The sequence below is a fragment of the Mustela nivalis genome (genome assembly GCF_964662115.1).
Source record: "Mustela nivalis genome assembly, chromosome: 9".
Taxonomy (NCBI): Eukaryota; Metazoa; Chordata; class Mammalia; order Carnivora; family Mustelidae; genus Mustela; species Mustela nivalis.
The window spans coordinates 103,529,298-103,549,144 of NC_139028.1; the positions used below are offsets into that span (position 1 = coordinate 103,529,298).

The 19,847-nt window shown below is 46.4% G+C and overlaps 1 protein-coding gene across 1 annotated transcript in view; it reads left to right on the forward strand.

The window, feature by feature from the left end:
• Nucleotides 1–19,847, forward strand: part of PTPRJ (protein tyrosine phosphatase receptor type J) — a 162,542-nt gene that overhangs the window by 97,615 nt on the left and 45,080 nt on the right. The window contains exons 2-5 of the mRNA XM_082747992.1: nucleotides 13,044–13,062; nucleotides 15,481–15,717; nucleotides 18,027–18,275; nucleotides 19,355–19,579. Coding sequence (XP_082604118.1) covers nucleotides 13,044–13,062; nucleotides 15,481–15,717; nucleotides 18,027–18,275; nucleotides 19,355–19,579 — 730 coding nt within the window. The remainder of the gene's footprint in view (nucleotides 1–13,043; nucleotides 13,063–15,480; nucleotides 15,718–18,026; nucleotides 18,276–19,354; nucleotides 19,580–19,847) is intronic.

Genomic DNA, 19,847 nt, shown 5'->3' on the forward strand with positions numbered 1-19,847 from the left:
GTAATCCTTATTTCCAGATGAGAAGATTAAACTTCAATTTAGTGCTCAAGGTAGTAATTTTTGGAACCCAGGACACAGAACCAGACCCAGACCACAGGTACATGTTCTGACCTGCTGTTAGCTGGTGCCTGTGGCTCTGTCAAGGGTAAATATGTCATTTAGGGCCAGTGGTCGGCAAACTACGGTCCTGTGGGCCAAACCCAGCTACGACTTAATTTCTGGGTGGCCTGTGAGCTAAGAGTGCTTTTTACATTTTTAAATGGTTGAAAGAAAATTCAAGGCAAAAATAATATTTTATGACAGGTGAAAAATTATATGAAGTGCAAATTTAATGTCGATAAATAAAGTTTTATTGGAACACAGCCATGGTCATTAGGTAACAGATTGCCTGTGGCTGATGGTTACAACAGTTGTAGCCTAAAATATATATTGTCTGGCCTTTTAAGACATATTTTGCTGACCTCTGATTTAGGGCATTCATTAGGCTTTATGAGATGTTGAAAATTACCTGTCATTCCCCATCTCTGTCTTCATAATTCATGGATGGGGCTCGGTTGGGCCAGCTCTCCCATAATCCAGGATTTTAGGGCTCAGAGTTCTCTTTTCATTGCTTGGATGTCAGATTAAAGTGTCTGCTTTGTGGCATCGCTGGCCTGATAGTAGCTGCCCCGGTGGGTTGCCAAAGTGCCGTTTTATCAAAGATTAGTTTCTCACGGAGGATGATGGTATGGCTTTGCCTTGCAACTTTTTTGGGGGGAGGGGTGATGGTGAGTCTATTTAGCTGATGGGAGAACAAAACAGTTGAAATTTCCTGTGTTGTCTGGATGGGTTAGCGATGTACTTTTCAATTAGAAGGGCCTACTGTAGGCCCAAAGATCTTTTATGAGGACTGATCTGTTACGATCATCTGTGAATTTTGAGGCCATCCTGAGATGGTGCTGGTGCACGGGGAGGAGTGGGCCTGAGTCCTGGGCTCTCCGCTAAACTGGGTAGACTCCATCCATTGTATGGGCAGAGGGCTCGACCATGGGTTTGCAGAGTGACTCTCCATGGCCTCTGTACAGCTCAGTCTGGGGTGGGCGGGAGGAGCCAGGGAAGCAGCTGGTCTCAGAACTTTTGCTCCAGTTCCTCTCATCACACACCAAAACCCAAGATATCGGCTTGCCCTTCCCTTCTGTTCTTGCTTCTGTGTTGGCAGAAATATGTGCTGGTTCTGCTTTTTCTCTACAAGACAGCGTGCCCCTTCCTGTGCCTCACCTCTCAGATCCTCTGGTCCCAGTTCCTGGGAGTGATAATCGTTACCAGTCAGTTACACTGACCGCGCACTCACCGTGGGTGATCACAGACTTGTCAGGGCAGTTCTGTAAACAGCAAATACTGTTTCTAGCATTTACTTTTTTATTTATGAAATGATCAAACGTACACAAATAAACTCCAATATACCCAGCGCTTGAGTTCAGTGCTTGTCAATATTGTACCCACCCTTGCTTCAGGTGGGTGTGGTCGTCATTGTTGCTGGAAGGGGATGAGTAACTCACTCAGGTTCACGTCGTTGGAAGGGCTGGACTCCAGACCATGTTCTCTTCATTCCTGTGCTGTCCCACCTCTGAAGGACTGATGTTTGCTGCTGTGTATAGAGGACCTAGTGTGTGCCCTTTAACCCCCACATCAAGCCTACGGGGGAGATGGTAACTTACGGGTGAAAAGAACTCAAGGAGGGTGGCCTTCAGACTCCTTGCTAAGACGTGGTGATGCCAGGATTCACATCCAAACCTGACCCCAAGTCCTGCTGATTTTTGACCCCACCCTATTCTCTGTCCTCAATGCCACAATGCAGTGGTCATCAGAGGGGTGGTGATTTGGGTTGTGGGAACCTCTGTTTGCAAAGCCTCGGAAGAATACGGGGTTACTTCAGGATGGTTCTAAGAGGGTGTGAAAGGCATCTGGGTTTGTGGAAATCACCACTGGCCCTTTGGCCTCTGAGATAGGATCCACCCTTGGGTTTCTTGTCAAAGTGAATAGATAGTGAGAGGCCCCTTAGCTTTCTGCGGTCAGCTGAAGGCAGAGTTTGTGATCTTTGGTCCTCTTCTAGGAGGAAGCGGGAGGGATATGGGAGACTGGGGAGTCAAGAAGGCATAGATTACAGATACACCCAGCTGGGTGGGGTGTGGGAGGGGAGGATTCCATGAAGAACTGGCCTGGACATAGCAAGCATTTGGTAAGTGGTAGCTATTAGGTATTGTTGTTCATACTCAAAGGTGGATGGTAGGACTTTTGGAGTGGTTTTATTATTCAGATTTAGAAGTAGGAAATTAAATTCTTCAACTGAAGGATCACCCTGTTTTTTTCTTCTTTTGGTGGGTGGTGGTGTCATTGGGGGGTAGGTTGAACAGGGGTGAGCAGAGAATTTAGAGCAGGCATACTGGTGCATTTCATCTTCACATCGTGCACATAATTCACATCTCGGATTGGCCAGAGATCTGGCCCTAAGAGAGAAACTTACAAAGTAAACAGTTCTTTGATAATTGCAACCCATGAATTTTGCAAGATGCACTTTGATCGATAGAAAGTTTTTGGGGTAGTTAGGAATGTAAGTAAATGGAATAGGCCAAATAATGAAAAATCACACTGCCTCTTGATCTTTCTTTCTTTTCTTCTTTTTTTTTTTTATTTTTGGAGCTAAAAGTTAAGATTTAAAAAAAAATCTAAGCTAAGACTCCTAAAATATCGCTGAAGTTGGAAAACACAATGGGGAAAAATAGGAAGTGTTCTAGTGAAGGCGAATTAGAAAAAAAACATTGTGAATTGAGTAAAACATGTCAGTGGGCTAGATTTGGACAATGGAACTCCAATTTAGGACCTTCAGCTTTATCACATAGTGTGGAAAAATGGTTTAGACAGGGGTCTGGAGCTTGCCAACTCTCACACTCCTTCTCTCTCTCTCTTTTTAAATACTTAATTTATTTGAGAGAGAGAGCATACAAGTAGGGGGAATGGTAGGCAGAGGGAGAGGAAGAAACAGGCTCCCCACTGAGCAAAGAGCTCTATGTGGGGCTCAGTCCAAGGACCCTGGGATCATGACCCAAGCTGAAGGCAGACACTTAACAGACTGAGCCACCCAGGTGCTCCAGATCACTAGTTTTCAAACTGTGCTCCTTGAGGTGTGTTGGGGGTTCCATAAGTGTTTCATTAAAAACACCCTACCTGGTTTCCAATTTGGCTGTGCTTGAAATTATAGTCAAATTGTAATGAACACACTTCCCCAGATATGTGTTATACCATATTTTAATACATTGGAGAACACTAATTCAATGTCCTAATGTGGTTATGCATCAAAATAAATATGAGGTAGTATTATGGAGGGCACATATTGCATGGAGCCCTGGGTGTGGTGCATAAACAATGAATGCTGGAACACTGAAAAGAAGTAAAATAAAATAAAATGGAAAAAAATAAGAATGAGGTAACTTGAACTTTAAAAAAAATATATAACAACAAAAATATATATCTAAGCAGACTTGTACACACATGTATGTATATATATATATATATATATATATATATATATATATATATATGTATGAATGTGGAGCTCTATACATGTAGTTCTCCAGAAGATTCTTTCTTGAAAAAATAATCCTGCTGCTAAAAATACCCATGGAAACTTCTGGCCTGGGATTTCCTCAGCTCTGCATCTCAAAGTTCACATAGCCTCACCAAAATAGCCCCTCTGGTTACTTTTTTCTCCGTGCATTTGGAGGAGTTCGTCATGCCTCCAACCATCCCAAGAGGGAAGAGGTGAGCCTCTGGTTTTTGTAGGCTGGTTGGCGCTCATCCTTTCTGACAAAACCTCACCTGGCTGTTTTGGATCACAGAATTCTGGCTGATGCTGATCCTTTTCCATAAAACCCCCCCTTTTAAAAAAATTTTATTTATTTGTCAGAGAGAGAGAGAGAGAGAGATAGCATGGGCTGGGGGAGGGGCAGAGGGAGAAGCAGGCCTCCTGCTGAACAAGGAGCCCATGCGGTGTTAGATCCCAGGACCCTGAGATCATGACCTGAGCTGAAGGCAGACACTTCATCAACTGAGCCACACAGGCATCCCTCCACAATCCCTTTTGATGACAGCATCAAGTTTCGAGAGTCCCACATAGGCAGGGTGAGCCTGGCTTGGTCTGTTGTCTTGTGGTGTGGTAACACTTTGTCATGCCACCTGTTGACCTGCCTGTCCCTGGCCTTTCAGACTCTAGGGTAGAAAAGGATGCTAGGTATTCAGATCAACTCATAACAACATACTTGTCTTCTGGGGAGTGATGTTTATTGCCTGACTTCTGGGTTCAGAGGGACAGCCCACTCCGGCTACCATTTTCATGATCAATGATTTACCTTTCAGGGACTGGTTTTACAGAAGCTGTTGGGTGCTTTTCACATGGGAGATAAATGAGCATTCGGAAGAATGTACCAAATCCCATAAAATGCTATTTGATTTAAAAAATTGCTTGAAGCAGTTCACATTTTGGTTAATTACGTCAGTGGGTAAAAATAACTATTGTCATATGGTGTGTGGGCCTGGCTTTAGAAGGATAAAGAGCCTATTGTTACCCATTGTGTTCCTCAGTCACTTATTATCCATCCCTAAAAGCCAAACATGGATAATGGAAAACCCGAAGATTTGTCACTTGCTAAAATCCAGGCAGCTGTGTGAGTTTACCCTCAAACTCTGCTCTTTCTGAGAACACACAGAAGCCTTCTTAATTGAGCCCAGTTAAATGGGTCAACAGACCTGTCCCTGAGGCCTGTGTGGAAGGCAGAGGTTCATGGCCGGCAGGCCTGGAAGCCAGCCTGAGACTTGCTCAGGGACAAGCCAGCTGAGTGCTCTTGGGAGGTGTGAAGGTGTAGATCTTCAGAACCTGGGAGACCAATGCTGGAATATTCAGCTTCCTAGCTGTGAGATGCTGGGTCAGGAACCTCACTTTTCCAAGGCTTAGCTTCTTCATCTGGACAGTGGGGTTAAACACAGTTCCTGCCTCCTGGGGTTGCTGTAAGGCTTGACTGAGATGTTGAAGGGAACCCTGATTGCACCGTAACTGGCCAGTAGCTAAGCACTCAATCAGTATTATAATAAGTAGAGTCAGTCAGCATTAGGTCCCTGCATGGGGTCCCTCTTTGGGTGGTGATTCCACCACTCTTCCCTTATACATCACCCTTGAACCCCTTGAGCCCCTTGCTCCCTGTCCCCCACATTCACCATGTCGTCGGGTACCCCCTGCCCATGTAGCGGGGTGGTCGGGGTCATTCCTGGCTGTCTCTCCACATTGCACTGTCCTGTTCTTTCCTGCTTCTCGTGCCTCTGAGTACCTGGAGACTTGGAACCACATGAAGTGCCCTGGGTATCTTCGGCAACTGGGCCAGAGTGGGGCACAGTGCAGGGTGTAGGGAAAGGGCTGAGTGGCAGGGACTGGAAGGGGCTCAGAGCCTGGACGCTCCTGGGGGTTGGAGCCATCGCCGAAGGTCATCAAGGCTGCTGAAGGTGGCAGCTTCAGAGGTTCAGTGAGGCAGGAAGACGGCTGTTAGACTGGGAATATGGAAACCTTATTTTGTTTGAGCCTCAGGGAGATCTCAAACGGGGCATCAGTGTTGCATATATCCTTCCACTGTTTAAAACTGATGAAACAGGTGGCCTGGAGGGACCCTCAAGCCCCAGAGCTCCCGACTGTCGGGGGCAGTTGAACCTAAACCTCTTGGTCACCCTGCTAGGCCTTGCCTACCAATTCACAGGCTCTCAGCGGTGATGGGACATGAGCTCTCTGTGTACCCCTGCAGACCCCTGCCCACTCATCTGCACCCTGCCCTGCCGATAGGAGGAGGCTCACCTCCAGGTCTATACCAGTGGAGGCCCTTGACCTCTAGGAAGCCCCAGATGGAGATGGGGGAGAGGCAGCCCCTTAGTCCATTTCCTTACCTGTCCAACTGGTACTGCCTCAGGATTCTTGCCTTCCTACTGGCCCTCCCCCCCCAACTCCACCCCCCCCCCCAACCATCTTCAGTTCCCCTGGTTGAGTGTGCCATCTGTCCCTGCCAGGGTCCCGGTGAATATTAGCATGTTTTAGAAAGAGGGATCTAGCAGTTCTATTTATTTTTCACTGTTCATTGAAGGGAGAGGTGAAAGGAGGGGCAACCAGGTGCGTGGATGAAGGACTAGGGCCTGGCTCTCACCTTCGGTGTTCATCACAAAGGGCCTCCCTTTAGGTTTTGGCCTTTAATATTCCAAATGAAGGATTATGGCTGGAGTCACAGTGATACTCTGACAAGATTAAAACACTGTACACTGTAACAGATCTTACCCTGTCCTGGTGCTTTTAATTTCTTTCTTTCTTTTTTTTTTTTGGTAAATGTATCCTAAGCACTTCAAAAAAGAAATGTGGCCTGGGTTTTGCTCAGCCCTAGGAGGAGGCTTTCTCTGTGATTTAGGGCTTGGGGTTTAGGAGGCTTTGGTTTATGATGGCCTCAGTATGGAAGTGGGGAAGTCAAAGTGATTTGGACAAAGAAGCGTCTTTAGGACATAACCCCTGAGTGTAGCCATGGAGGGTGAAGGCAGGGAAGAGTTGGGTTCTTCTGAAGTTGGTAGAGTGGGAGACAAGTTCAATGGGGCAGTTACAGAGGGTCTTGGAGAGAGGGGAAGAGAATATTTATGAGTATGTTTTGGTATGAATGTGGGAGTGATATTTACGTGTAGAGGAGCTGGGGAGAATTTAGAAGTTTCAGGTAAATGCAGTTAGGGACCTCCTGTGACGAAGGTGTTGAGTAGGAAGAAGCCAGTGTTCAGAGTGGACCACTGATGGGATGGCTGCAGCTTTGGCTGAGTTGGGGTGGCATTGAGGGTAGTCTTCATAGTTTGGTTTTCTTGGGGGCCTGGAGGAAGAAGCTTGTGCCCAGAGCCACAGTTTCAGGACTAGTGGTAGTTCTCGAAGAGAAGGAGAAAGAGTTTTGGCTCATTGGCGTAAGCAAAGTGAAACAGGAACACATCTCTGCAGGAGGGGAGCCATGAATAAGGCTGGAAGGCTCAATAGCCAAGTTCTGCTCCTCAGAAAAGAGGAGGGAGAAGGCTCTATAGTTTAGGCTTTATAGTTTAGTTAGTCCCACTATCTGGTTGATCAACAGGTGTCTACTGTACCTGGGGAGGCTAGATCACCAGAACTCTGTGGCAGAGTCAAAGACAGTATCATATTCCTTTTTTGCATGTCAGTATGTCTTCCCCCTAAAGCAGTGAGTTCAAAATCTTATCTCACGATTTATTTCATTTGCCTAGTCATGGGGGCCTGCAGAAGCTTTGGGTCACTGTATGGTTGACTTTGCAGAGGAGGAGTGAGAAGCGGGGGTGAGCTGTGAGTACTCCTTACGGGTCTGCATCCCTGGAGACAAGGGCTTGGGGAAGGGTGGGGAACGTGATTGAGGTCGAAGGAGAAGTCAAGACCTGGGTTCTGGTTTGGTGCTGTGTGTCCTTGGGTAAGCCACTTACTGTCTCTGGGCCTCAGCACCCGCCTCTGTAACAGAGTTGTTGCTCATTTATTCAAATGCTTTGGAAGTATGAATTTCAGATTGTCTGTTGGTCTTGTCAGTAGATCTGAGCCTTGGTGTTGTCATCTGTACAATGGGGATAAAAAATACCTTGCAGAATTGCTCTGAAGATTTAAAGATGTTAACAGTTGGTGTTAAAGAGATCACTTACTTTCATCCTCACTCCAACAAGGCGGGTATGATTGTCATTCCTGTTTATAGATGTAGAGCCAAGGGACAGAGAGGTTAAGGTCCCTGCCCGGAAGTCACAGAGCCAGTAAATGGTAGAGCTGAATGATTTTCTCTGGTCTGATTCTAGATTCCCAAGCTCTTCAGCTGTGATTCCGAGACTCAGCTCAGACAAGGGATATGGAAAGCCCCCCTCAGTGCCCGGCACACAGTAGGTGTTCAGGGAGCTTCAGTTCCTTCCTTTTATCCTAGGAATCTGTTTGGAACTGGAGGTCCCCAGACTGCTTCTGTTGGGCAGTTTTTCCTGGCTTAGTTTTCTAATTTCTGCATTCATGCTGCTTCTTTCTCTCTTTTCTGATTGTCCAGATCTGCTTTTTCAAACCTCCCTATTTACCTCCTCCTTCTTCTCCACCGCACCCCTGTCCTTCCTTGAGGGAACTTTCTTTTCCTACTTCTTTCTAGTGCCTGAGCTTGATTATACAAAAATTACCTACTTCCTATCTTTAAAAAAAAAAATTGAGGTGAAATTCATAGAACATAGAATTAACCATGTTGAAGAACACAGTCAGTGGCATTTAGTACATTTACAGTGTTGTAGGACCACACCTCTGTGTAGTTCCAAACATTTCCATTACCCAGATGGAAACGCAGTAGCCATTAGCAATCACTCTCCCTTCTCTCTCCCCTAGCCCCTGGTGACTTCCTGTCTGCTTTCTGTTTCCCTGGATTTCCCTTTTCTGGATATTTCCTATACATGAAATCCTACAACATAGGGGCTTCTGTGTCTGGCTTCTTTCATGTAGCATAATGCTTTTGTGGTCCATCCACATTGTTTGTAGCAGGTCCCAGAATTTCGTTCCTTTTTATGGCTGAATAGTATTCCATTGTATGGGTATAGAGCATGCTCTTTATCCATTCATCTGTTGATGGAAATTAGGTGGTCCTTCCCCTTGGCTATTGTGAATAGTGTTGCTATGATACCACCTTTTATGGAAACTCTGCTCCCTAATTGGGTTCAAGGTCAGTGACTTCTGGTGTCCCCTGAGTCTTAGCCATAAGGCAGGCTCACTTATAACCCTCTCATGGAGGGTCTGCAGAAGCCAGGAGGGAGAAGCCTGGAGCCTCAGATGAGAATGGGACACCCTTTGGAGTCTGAGGGAGGCTGCCACTGGGCTTGGCTCTGCATACTAACTCTAATTTAACTTCTGCCAAGGAGGTGGGGGTAGAGAGTGGAAATTGCTGGTTTTATCTCCAGCCTCTAGCATCTGTTTTCATCTCTCAGCTGTGTGACCTCAGGCTGCGCACTCTGAGCCCCAGGGTCCCTATCTGTAAAGTGAGGATTATAATTCCTATTTGATAGGGTTGTTGTGACAATAATGATCAAGTAAAATGGAAAGCTTGCTTCTTTTCCTACCAGGATTTGGGGCGGCTGGGTTAGGGAGCTATTGTGGAAGGGCCCTTGGATGAAGGCTGATTAGTGTGGATGACTTGTGCATGGGCAACCACCATTTTGGATCCTCTCAGAAGGGGAAGGAGCTGAGGTTACTCCCGTCATCATATTTTGCTGTCCCTGCTGGGACAGTTGTCCCCAGCTTCCCGTTTTCTGTAGTTAACTTTGGTGCTTGGTGTATGAATCTGTGAAAGTGGATTGCCTCCCGTTTCACCTCCTACAAGTAGGCTTTGAGTTAATTTTAGAAAGATGAGTTTTCTTTTGATTGTATTCTTTAAAAAAGTATTTACAAATTTCCCCCATGCCAGTTGTCTTATGGGGTATTGTTTGCAAGTGTCTTTTTTTCCCCGCCCTGTGGTCAGTGAAAGATTTTTGGGGGTCTGGCAGACCCGGGCTTGCATCCTGGTTTTATATCTCCCTGATCAGCTCTGCGACCCTGAGTTTGCAGATCAATGGCCTTTCACGTTCTTCATCTGTAAAAATGAAGGTTAATGTGAAAATTAGCTACCTTGCTTTGGTAGTTGTTGTGTCAACTAGTGTCCTTTTGGTTTTAAATATTGGACAGCCCAAATAAAAGTAGTTAAATAATGAGGGGTATTGCCTCTCCCTAGGCAGGAAGTCTGGGGGTAGGACACATGCAAGAATGGGTTGATTTAGTAGCACAAGATGTTTCCCTCTGTTGTCCTCATCAGCCATTCTCAGCAAATCGGTGATTTCTTACCTCCTTGTCACAGAGAGGCTGCAGCAGTCCCAGGCATCATGGGCTGATCTAATGAAGTCCACCAAACCAGGATGGTATTTTCTTCCATGTAATTCCTTTTTATTAATGAGGAAGCTTTCCCTCCCGGAGCCCCCCTTGTGGACTTGTCTTTGGTCCCTTTGTCCTGTGTCTTAGTCTGGGCTTTCTATGGTCCTGAGGAAGGGATTATAGTGTTGAGGTTTTATTTGGGAAGTCAGGCCCATTGAGGTCAAGATGAAGGAAAAGCAGGCGAAGGGAGGCCAGGAGAGCTTGAAGCCGTGTGATGGCGAGTGCGCTTGCTCTCTCTGGCTGTCGTTTTCACACTGAGCCATGGACAGACACGGCTGCTGTGCTTGTGTGGCACCTGTGGGAGGGCTGCCAGGAGAAACCATAACGCCGTTTTGTCAAGAACACTCTTCCTTTGCTGGCTGGAGTTTTTGGAGGGCAGAGGGAAGAAAGGTGACATGGAGAGCTTTTGAAATTGACTTTCAAACCTTCTGTAGGTCCCAGTATATTTCTCACCTCTTGCTTTACATGGGGAGGCAGGGTAGCTGGTGATTAAGGATGCGGACCCTGGTAATTAAGGATGGGGACCCTGGCGTCAGACTGCCTGGGTTCAAGTCTAGACGCTGCAGCTCAACAGCGCTCAAGGGACCCGTTCCTACACTCAGGGCTGTGTGGAGCATGAAGTGAGTTAATATCTGAAAGCACTTGGAACAGAGCCTGGCAGATTCAGACTCTGTGCACGCTGATGGTGACGCTCGCCGTCTCCCCTCTAGAACTCAGAGCTGTTTGGCACATTGTCCCATGTAGTGATCGTCAGCCCGTGTTTCCTGGTCTAGGGCTGTACGGGACCCAGCTCGGAACGCACAGGCACTCTGTCTTTATGGACGCCTTCCTCTGACGTCCCTCAGCGACTGGTGCCCGCCCCAGGGGTACCTCCCCTCTGTCCTGCGGTTCGGCTCGCTGGCCTCCCCACCGCAGCCGAGAGCCCCGCACGGCACAGAGGCTGCCTGCCTCAGCTCTAGGTTGTGTGCTGGGCACACGCAGGCGCTCGGGACTTGCTGGTTCACTGAGTCGTCCGTGCTTTCTACTCTGCCTTCAGTTACGCCTTATTTCCCTTACTTTCCTAAAAATGGTCTGAAAGCAGGTCCAGCGCATCCATGTTCGTGGGCAGTATTTGGGTACGTGGTTGACCAAATGGATTCCAGCGTAGGATGCAACGCAGAGCTGTGTATGAAGAGATGATAACATCGCAAGAGGCTAGGACGGGCCAGTGTAGGGTAAGGAGGTTGGGTAGTTTATGTTTTCCGACTGCTGGGGAGAAAAAGGGGGGGCGGTTTGCTGCCACATGCTAACTTGCTTGGCAATCTGGTCTTCGTCTTTCTCTCTCCTGTGGTCCATCAGACACAGGAGAGAAGCCTGGCATAGGCAGGTGGCAGGGGCTGGAAGCAGGAAGACGGGCTAAAGGTGTGCAGGCTTGAGGGTAGAGTTGAGGGGGTGGGAATGGAAAATGTGTGTGTGTAAGAAAGGAGGAATCAACAGGTAGGAAAGGAAGAATCAACAGGTAGGAAAGGAGAATCAACAGGACGTGGGCCCTGAGACTTGTGGGGAGTGAAGAATGAGGAGGAACCCTTAGATTCCTTTGGGAACTGGTGCCTGGGCCCTTGGGAGACAGGCTGGTGAGTAGACCTTTCTGTCCGTTGGTCTAACCCCCGAGATGAGAATGAATGTTGTCTTCAGTGTCTCCATTTGGTAAGCACAGAGGATGTTTCCTTTGGATTGAGTGGGGGGTACTCGGGCTTCTGGACCTGACCAGCCTTGGCCTTGGCCTTGCTGTATAGGACCTTGGGCAAATCTTCCTCCTCTGCGCCTTAGGAATTACTTCCTTTATAAAACAAGAGGGTCATTCCTTTTTTCAGTGTCATTTTTAGAGTGCCTACTGTATGCACCGTTCTAGGGATGGCTGCAGATGAGGTTTCTGTTCATGCGTTGTAGTTGAAGGAGGCTGATGACTATTGTGGTGAATGCAGAGGAGAAAAGAGCCAGAGGTGTTAGGTTTCACTGGTTGATTGGAGAAGGACTCCCCGAAGAGGTGGCCTTTTAGGCCATGACATTGGATGGTCTGGGGCAGAGTGTTTTTGGAGAAAGGAATCAATATGTAAAGGCTGTAAGAGAGAACCAGCTTCAGGAACATTTCAAAGGGCATGATGAGATCATGATTATATTCTAAGTGTGATGGGAAGCTGAAGGACATTTTTTCCCCACTAGAATCCCTCTTGATTATTTTCCTCTTCATGAGGGCCATACTTTGAAAAATCCCGTTACCCAAAAATGTGTATTCTAGACAGTAAAATGTACAACCTCAAATTATTTTAGGTTTTTAAAGTATGGGGGAATAATTTATGGCTCACAATGAATATCTTTGAGGACCTCCAGGGATCTAAAGATGGCAGATTGAGACACTTAACTAAATAAATAATCTTTAAGGTTGCTCTGTTTTGGAAATTCACGCTTCCCAAAGTTGCATGCCATATAATTGGGGGGGGGGGGGGCGGTGGCAGGGGGAGAGAAAAAGATTACTGCCACCTACTGGTAGAAGGAAGAAGCTGGATTGTTGCACAACAAAAATCCCGAACTCCGTTGATTACCGTCGTGTGCGCACCTGGCTTTACATTCTGTACTTGCAACCTGAACATGGCTGGGGGAAAGGGTGCCATGGTCCTGCCTCCCCAACCCCTCCCCCACGCCCTAGAGAATCTTGACCTTGCTTCTGTGTCCTTCTGCCTCAATTTATGATGCGGTGGCAGGAGGGAGTGCTGCCCTGGGGAGCTACTCCAGTGTTGGATGTATCTGTGGGGAAGAACACTGGTTGGCTCAGCCTCCACACAGCCGAGCTAATCCATTGTTTGTAAGCGACCTCTGGTTTCACCAAGGTCCCTTATTCAGTGTCCTGGCACCCTAATCTCTGCCAGGGGGCCTTTTTTTTTTTTTAATGTACTCGTTAACACCCCAGCTCCATTATTAAATTCTCAACTGCTTTATTCCTGATTTGCATTTTCCGTGGCTGAATGAATGCACTGACTTCCGTTTTCTTTTTCTGTTACAGATGGTGTGCGCAGGTGACTGTAAGTACCACTTCCCTCTCTTCTCTTGTATTGTTCGCTACCGCTCCCTGATGGACACAGCAGCATTTACAGCAATGCGAAAATCACAGAAAATGCCTATTTGTTCAGTCTTAGTTTCCAGTTTTTCTTTAGAATTGGGGTGAGTGTGGCAACAGCAAGTGAAAGAAAGAATTCAATCAGTTGAGCAACTTTGACAAAAAATTTTATATTTTCTGTGATTTTTCTTTTCTGCAAGCCTACATCCGTGGGTGATTTTAAAAAACACTTACTTTTCATAACGCAGTATGATTTATATTTACTTTGTGTGCTGCTATCCCATAAGTATTTTTTTTTTTTTTGCTATGCTGCTCCATTATTCTTTTTTTAAAGTTTTTATTTATTTATTAGGCAGAAATCACAAGTAGGCAGAGAGAGAGAGGGGGAAGCAGGCTCCCCGCTGAGCAGAGAGCCCCAATACGGGGCTCAATCCCAATACGGGGCTTTAACCCACTGAGCCACCCAGGCACCCCTGCTCCATTATTTTTAAACTGATGTACAGAGTTTGTGTAAGCTTTGGAAAATCAGAAGTAGACTCCTGTATATTTTGCTTCTATGTGGAGGACTGAGTCCCAGCTGCTAACCGTGCTGGTCCATTGAAGTGCTCCCTGGTCTAGAGTAAAATGAGTAAAATAAGGCTATGATAGGAAGTTTTAAGTGAAGCTAAGTATATTTAATTGATAGCAACATTTATTCTGGGATTATGTCCTTACTAATTTTTTAGGTCATAATTTGTTTCTATAAAAATAATAGTATTTGGTAGTTTTTAAAAATGTATCTTTTAGTATAAATAAAAATTGGTAGCTTTTATCTGTCCTCAAAATTTGGGAACTTCCCCTCCACACCCCCACTGGTAAAATCCCAAAGTCTGTGAACCATGGAGATAAAATAATTAGAATGTTCTTCCAGTGCCACACAAAGGGGGCAGATCTTGCTGAAACCTTTTAATAAAGCCAATCTCAGTTAATAATAGTGATTATGCAAAGTCTGTACAAACAATGGGAAGAGCTCTGCAGTTGCTTTTTCTTGCTTGTTAATCAGTTTGGTAAATAGGCTGGTAGGTACGTTGTAGAGGCTTGAATCTTTGGTGCCAAAGAAGAGAACTTCTGTGCATAGAGGTAGCATTTTAAAACAGAAGAAGGGGAGATGAGGGACTTATGATTCCTTTTAAATATCATAATAAAATCCTGTTCTAGCGCTAGTATATAGTGGGAGATAATGTTTTGTTAGCTTGCATGACCACTGTTTCTGGCTACTCAAATCAGTCACATTTATCACTGAAAAGTTTCCTGGTGCCTTATTAAGTAACATGCATTTTAGTGGCTGTAGATGTAACTGTTACCAGATCATAGCTGAAGCCTTGGACACAGGAAAGAAAAAGGAAACACAAGCTAAAAAGTCTGTGAACCACAGTGATGAAATAATGAGAATGTTCTCCCAGGACTTTGAGTAAAATCACATGCTGACGACCAGCAGGGTGGAACTCTGCACTCCCATTTTATAAATGTCCAAATCCAGCGACCTTGGTTACCATATCACGTGCCTTAAAAATAGTCCATGTTTAAAATAGTGTGTTAGAGCTGACAGCAGAGGAACCCGAGGATGAGGGGTTCTTAGGGACTCATTCCAGGTCACACGGCTAAGGGGCAGAGGGGGTCCTCACATCCAGGGGTGAATTCAAAGACCAGCTCCTTTCCCTTCATGCCATTCTGTCTCATGCCATCTTAGTGCCCCAAAATGGCGGAACTTCCTCCTAATATCAGGGTTTGGCCAAAGAGTTAGCTTCTGCATCTTGTAAGACCTCTCCACAGGCAGTATTTTCTAAGAATGACAAGAGAGACTCCTTTTGCCTCTTAGGTCTTTCTTTATATCAGCCTCTAGATAGATTTAATCCATACTCAAGTCACAGCCAACATTGCTGATTTCTGTCATTTTGGTCTTCGTTTTAAAGCCTTCTGCCTTACTAACACACAAGCATGCATATATGTATATGTATCTAAAATTAGTTTGCTGGAGGAAAGTCCAGGAGGCAAAGAAAGGGAAATCAACTTCTGTCATTGTACAATTCACTTCTGAAAAATAGACATACAGAGCAGTCCTGATTCTTACGTTTCTTTTTTATTTTTAAAGATTTTATTTATTTGAGAGAGAGAGAGAGGGCAAGCATGAGTGGGACAGGGAAGAGCAAAGGGAGAGGGAAAAGCAGACTCCCCACTGAATGGGGAGCCTGATGTGGGGCTCAATCCCAGGACCCTAAGATCATGGCCTGAGCCAAAGGCAGGTTGAGCCAGCCAGGCTTACATTTCTTATTTAAATATAATTTTTTCTGTCCTTTGGGAAATGTTATTTAAGTAGAACCCATGTTTGTGTTTGACATTGAAGCTTTTTCCATCAATACAACCAGTATGACCACAGCATGGGCAAACGTGAGTGGCACTGTTTCTGGGTACACGCATGTAGAAAAGAGCAAGGTAGAGAGTGAGTGGAACACCCGGGCTGAAGATCCAATACGGAATGGCACTGCAGGCTTTAATCCAACAACTTCGAACACGTCCTTTATCACTTCAGAAACAGTCGCCGGGACGTCAAGAGATTCCGTGGCCATAAATGACACACCAGGTAAGATGAGCCTCCAGGAATGATGGCGAACCATTCCTTTTCATCCTGTGTCCTTGAGCCTTGTCCATTCAGTTTGCCTGTTGGGGAGAGATTGGTTTTTGCTAACGGTGGAAGAGAAAAAAGATTCTCTATTGTTTTAAGCCCAGGAGTTCAGGTGGCTGGCTCATTCAGTATTAGGGTCCTCGGTATTTTGGGAAGTTTTAATTAATTCCAGCTGTTCCGTTTAAAAAATCCTTTGCTGTTATTGGCAATATTTTCTGCTAAGGCTTGGGGGCAGAGACCTCATTAGCCATGTGTTGTAATGGCTCCAGTAATTAGTAGGCTTCTTCAAAAGAAGCTTAAACCTCTGCAGGAGAGTTGATGCTGTGTTTGTGTTCTCAGGAGTTTTTGCTGGGCCTGAAAGTTGGGTATACTTTATAGAGGAGTGTGTGTTTCAGATGAAATAATGGCCCTGTGACACTTGGCAAGGTTTAGAGTTTTATTTAGCTTAGATGTCAGTATCCTGAGCCACGTGTTATAGCTGCAAATTTAGCTCTCTCTCTCTTTTTAAGCTGAAAAGAACCAAAACTATAAAAAAGAGATGAGAAGCTCTTTTAAAGCTGAGAAGAACCAAAAACTTAAAAATGAGATCCTCTGTTGGTTTTCTGACCTGGGGATGTGATCTCTTTGGCTGGTGAGGGCCATGGAAGCTTGACCTCGTGGAGCCCACGGCTTGAAGAGACCACCTGCTTAGCACAGTGTCTCCTTCAAATGGAACAGGCGAACAAAACCAGTGGTTTTCAGCAGGGTTTTTTTTTTTTTTTAAGGTCAGGAAACAATTTCTTTAAATAATGAAATCTTGCCCAGAAGCCCAATAAATAAAAAGAACTGGGACGAGGAGGAGCTACAGGGATGGGGTATCACAGATGCCTTCAGAAAAACTCTTGGAGCTCCTCAGAGCAGAGTTTTAGAGGAAAAAAAACTGTATAATAGAGATTTGCTATATTATGAAAGAGAGAAGAGCAGGAGGAGAGGGCAGGCAGGAGAGGAAGAGCTTGGAGGAGGAGGAGGAATACGACAGAGTTCAGCAATGGTGATGGGGACAAGGGAACGAACACAGCACCGGTGTCCCTAGGAAAGAGGAGGTCGAGAAGTGGCAAGAAAGAGCCAGCCCAGGAGCTGAGTGTCCTCACTCTGTCTGAAAGTCCCAGGGACAAGGCTTCGTTCATCAGCTACTATTTGCTGAGCATGTACTATGTGCTTAGTTGTTCTTAATACAGTATCCTGTCCTCGTAGTAACCCTGAGGGCCACAGTGACAAACTGTAATGCCGAGGCATTGTAATACCGAGGTATCATCTGAGGGCTTGGTTATTGAGCAGGAAGTGGCGGGCACGGAGGGAGCCCGGGCCCAGAGCACAATAGTGCGCAAAAGCTGGGACCCCTTACCCAGAGTCCTTCCTCTGGCTACTTGATGGCTGTTCCATTTCTTTTCAAAAGAAAAAGGACACAGGAGTGACCCCATTTAGGAATCTTTGAGCTCAAAATGTTTGGCGTGAAGGGTAGAATCACAGCGGATTAGCTCACTTCAGAGCCCACCGTGGCCTCCGGTGCCGCCCCGGCAGACCTCAGGCAGGGTTTGCTGTACCCGCAGCACTCCGCGGACCTCATGGGCTCAGCGCCGGAGCCTTGGGTTCTGATTTCCCCGATTCCACCCGTGATGTGTGCCCCTGAGCCAGTCACTCCTCCTCTCAGTGTGTCTACCTTGCCATTTCCAGAATGAAGGGAGTGGATGTCACGTTGACCGAAATGGCTGGTTTATGTTACAGCAAGCCAAATCAGGTGACGGACAGAACAGTGGGGCGATGGATCGGAAATCTTCCAAAGCACCTTTGGGTTGGAACACAGGAATGAGCTCCTTAGTTGAAACGTCTAGGTGCTCTGAGATGGCATTATTTTTGTTGTTATCTTGAATTGGGACCTTTAGAAATAGTAAACAATCACTTTGTTTCCTGCCTTGTCCCCATGCCCTAAACAAATATGATTAAATGCTGCTGTTTGTCAATTTTGAGGACAATTTCAGAGTGTCACACCGCTGTTGAAGTGAACTGTGGAGGGGAATACTACAGATCCTAAAAATCCTGGGCTGTGGGTGTATCCTTCATTCCCCGTCATGCTATATCTACTTTTTCCTTCTGTGAAATGACGGATTTGCCCTGGACCCTGATATCAAGAAAGTATTGTTAGTGAGAACCTCAGTGGCTCCAGTCATTCCTAATGAAAGGTGACTGCCCATTGTTCCATCAATGTCCACTGTGTGTTTTTCAAATAGAGCCCAGTCCAGTCTCTGGTCTTCAGTATTCCATCGTGGGGGTGACAAAGGCTGCTCTTACCTGGGAGACTGGCAATGGTACTTCCACCTACCGGCTGCTCCTTGAAGATGTTGGAAGTCCTAAGGAGTTGACTCAAGACTTAGTGGCCAATATCTCGGGCTTGAAACCAGGGATTCCACACAATGTCACCCTGACACTTGCAGAACCAAATGAACAGAGAAAGCCCTCGGTCACAGGCAGTGGCTTAGGTGAGTTACCAAAGTGTGTGCTTCTCATCTGCCTTTCTGGATTTGATTTTCCATGACTGCTAAGAAGTGTCGTTCTTACATTTCTATAGAGTTTTAGAATTTATTGAGGGCTTTCCTCCACATTTTAGTTTGACCCTTCATTTATATGAAGAAGGTAGAGAGATGTTCTTATTTTATAGGTCAGATCGCTGGGGCTCGGAATGGTAATGGGGGTTGAAAGTTTTTGAGTCTGGCATCCCGGAGAAGAGCCGGCTCCACGAGCTCTTTTAGCTTTCCACCGAATGAACAACAGATGTGTTTACGTGAGCAGGGCCATCAGAGGAACTTGCCATGCCCATTGAGGACAGGGATGCTTAGCAGGCAAGTCTAGCAGACATCGTCTGCATTGCCAGTGGTGTAGCCATTTGCAGATTTTAAGCGTTTTCAGAAGTGACCCTGTGGATTGAGAACACATACTTAATCCCCGTTTTACACCTAAGGAAACAGGACTGCACAGTGGGTGTTAGGATTCTTGACTGCAAGTGACAGGAGCCAGACTTCAAGTAGCTTGAGCTGGAAGAGCAACTTACTGGCTTGTGTCTGTTTTCCCACGGTGGGCAGCAAGGCCTTGAGGAAAGAGACGAGGGGACTCCCAGTTCCGCTTCCTGTTTCCTTCTTTAGCAACCTCGTTCTCAGAGTGGCTCCCGTCACACAGCTCTGGGAGACATGGTTCCCCACAGGTACCCCATGTCACCCCCTATCAGAAGAGGAGATATTTCTAGAGTGGGCTCTGACTCTCTGGGTTTGAGTCCCGTGGCTGTCCCTGGAGGACCATGTTTGGAGCTGGGTGGGAGACGATTTCCTGAGAAAAGGGGCAAACAGTCAAGTTGGAAGGAGAAGCACAGTTGTCTGGTGGTCCCTGGGATAAAAGTAGAAAATAAAATGCCTGCCTGATATTGGGGCCTTTGTAGGAGGATGTCTCTCTCTCAAGGGAAGGAAGGGCAGAGTTTGAGGTGTCCTCTGGTAGGGGGGGGTGCTGCAGGGGGACAGGGATGGGCTTCTGTGGCAGTGAGTGTATTTGACTTTTGTGTTTGAAACAGATGCCAGCAACACAGAGGGCGCCCTCCCGCCGCCCAGGACGCCCACTGCCCTGGTGTATGGGTACACCCTCAGTTCCACAGACCCGTCTTCTCACCATCCTCTGACCAGAAACACAGAAGTGTGGCTCTTCGGGCTGAAGCCCAACACGCAGTACAAGGCCACCGTGTATCCTCAAGCAGCCGGGGGTGGAGAAGGGCAACCCCAAAACGTAACTTTCAGGACGGGTACGTTGAATGTTGTGGAATGTCTTCAGCCAGAGTGTTCTGGCCCCAAGTTTTGTCCTCTGGGATTCTGGTTTGCAGTTCTCTCTTGCCTCACCAGCAGTTTGGTTGTCAGAGGGTGTTTTCTGGAAGAGGTTTTGGACAGAGCAGTTTCAGTGAGTTTCCTCTTCCCTCTGCAGCCAAGACGCCTCCTTCTTCCAGCTCAGGAAAGCGTGTCAGGAGCTGCTACTATGTGCAGACGCCAGGTGCCACCTCGTGTCTTTCTTTTGTG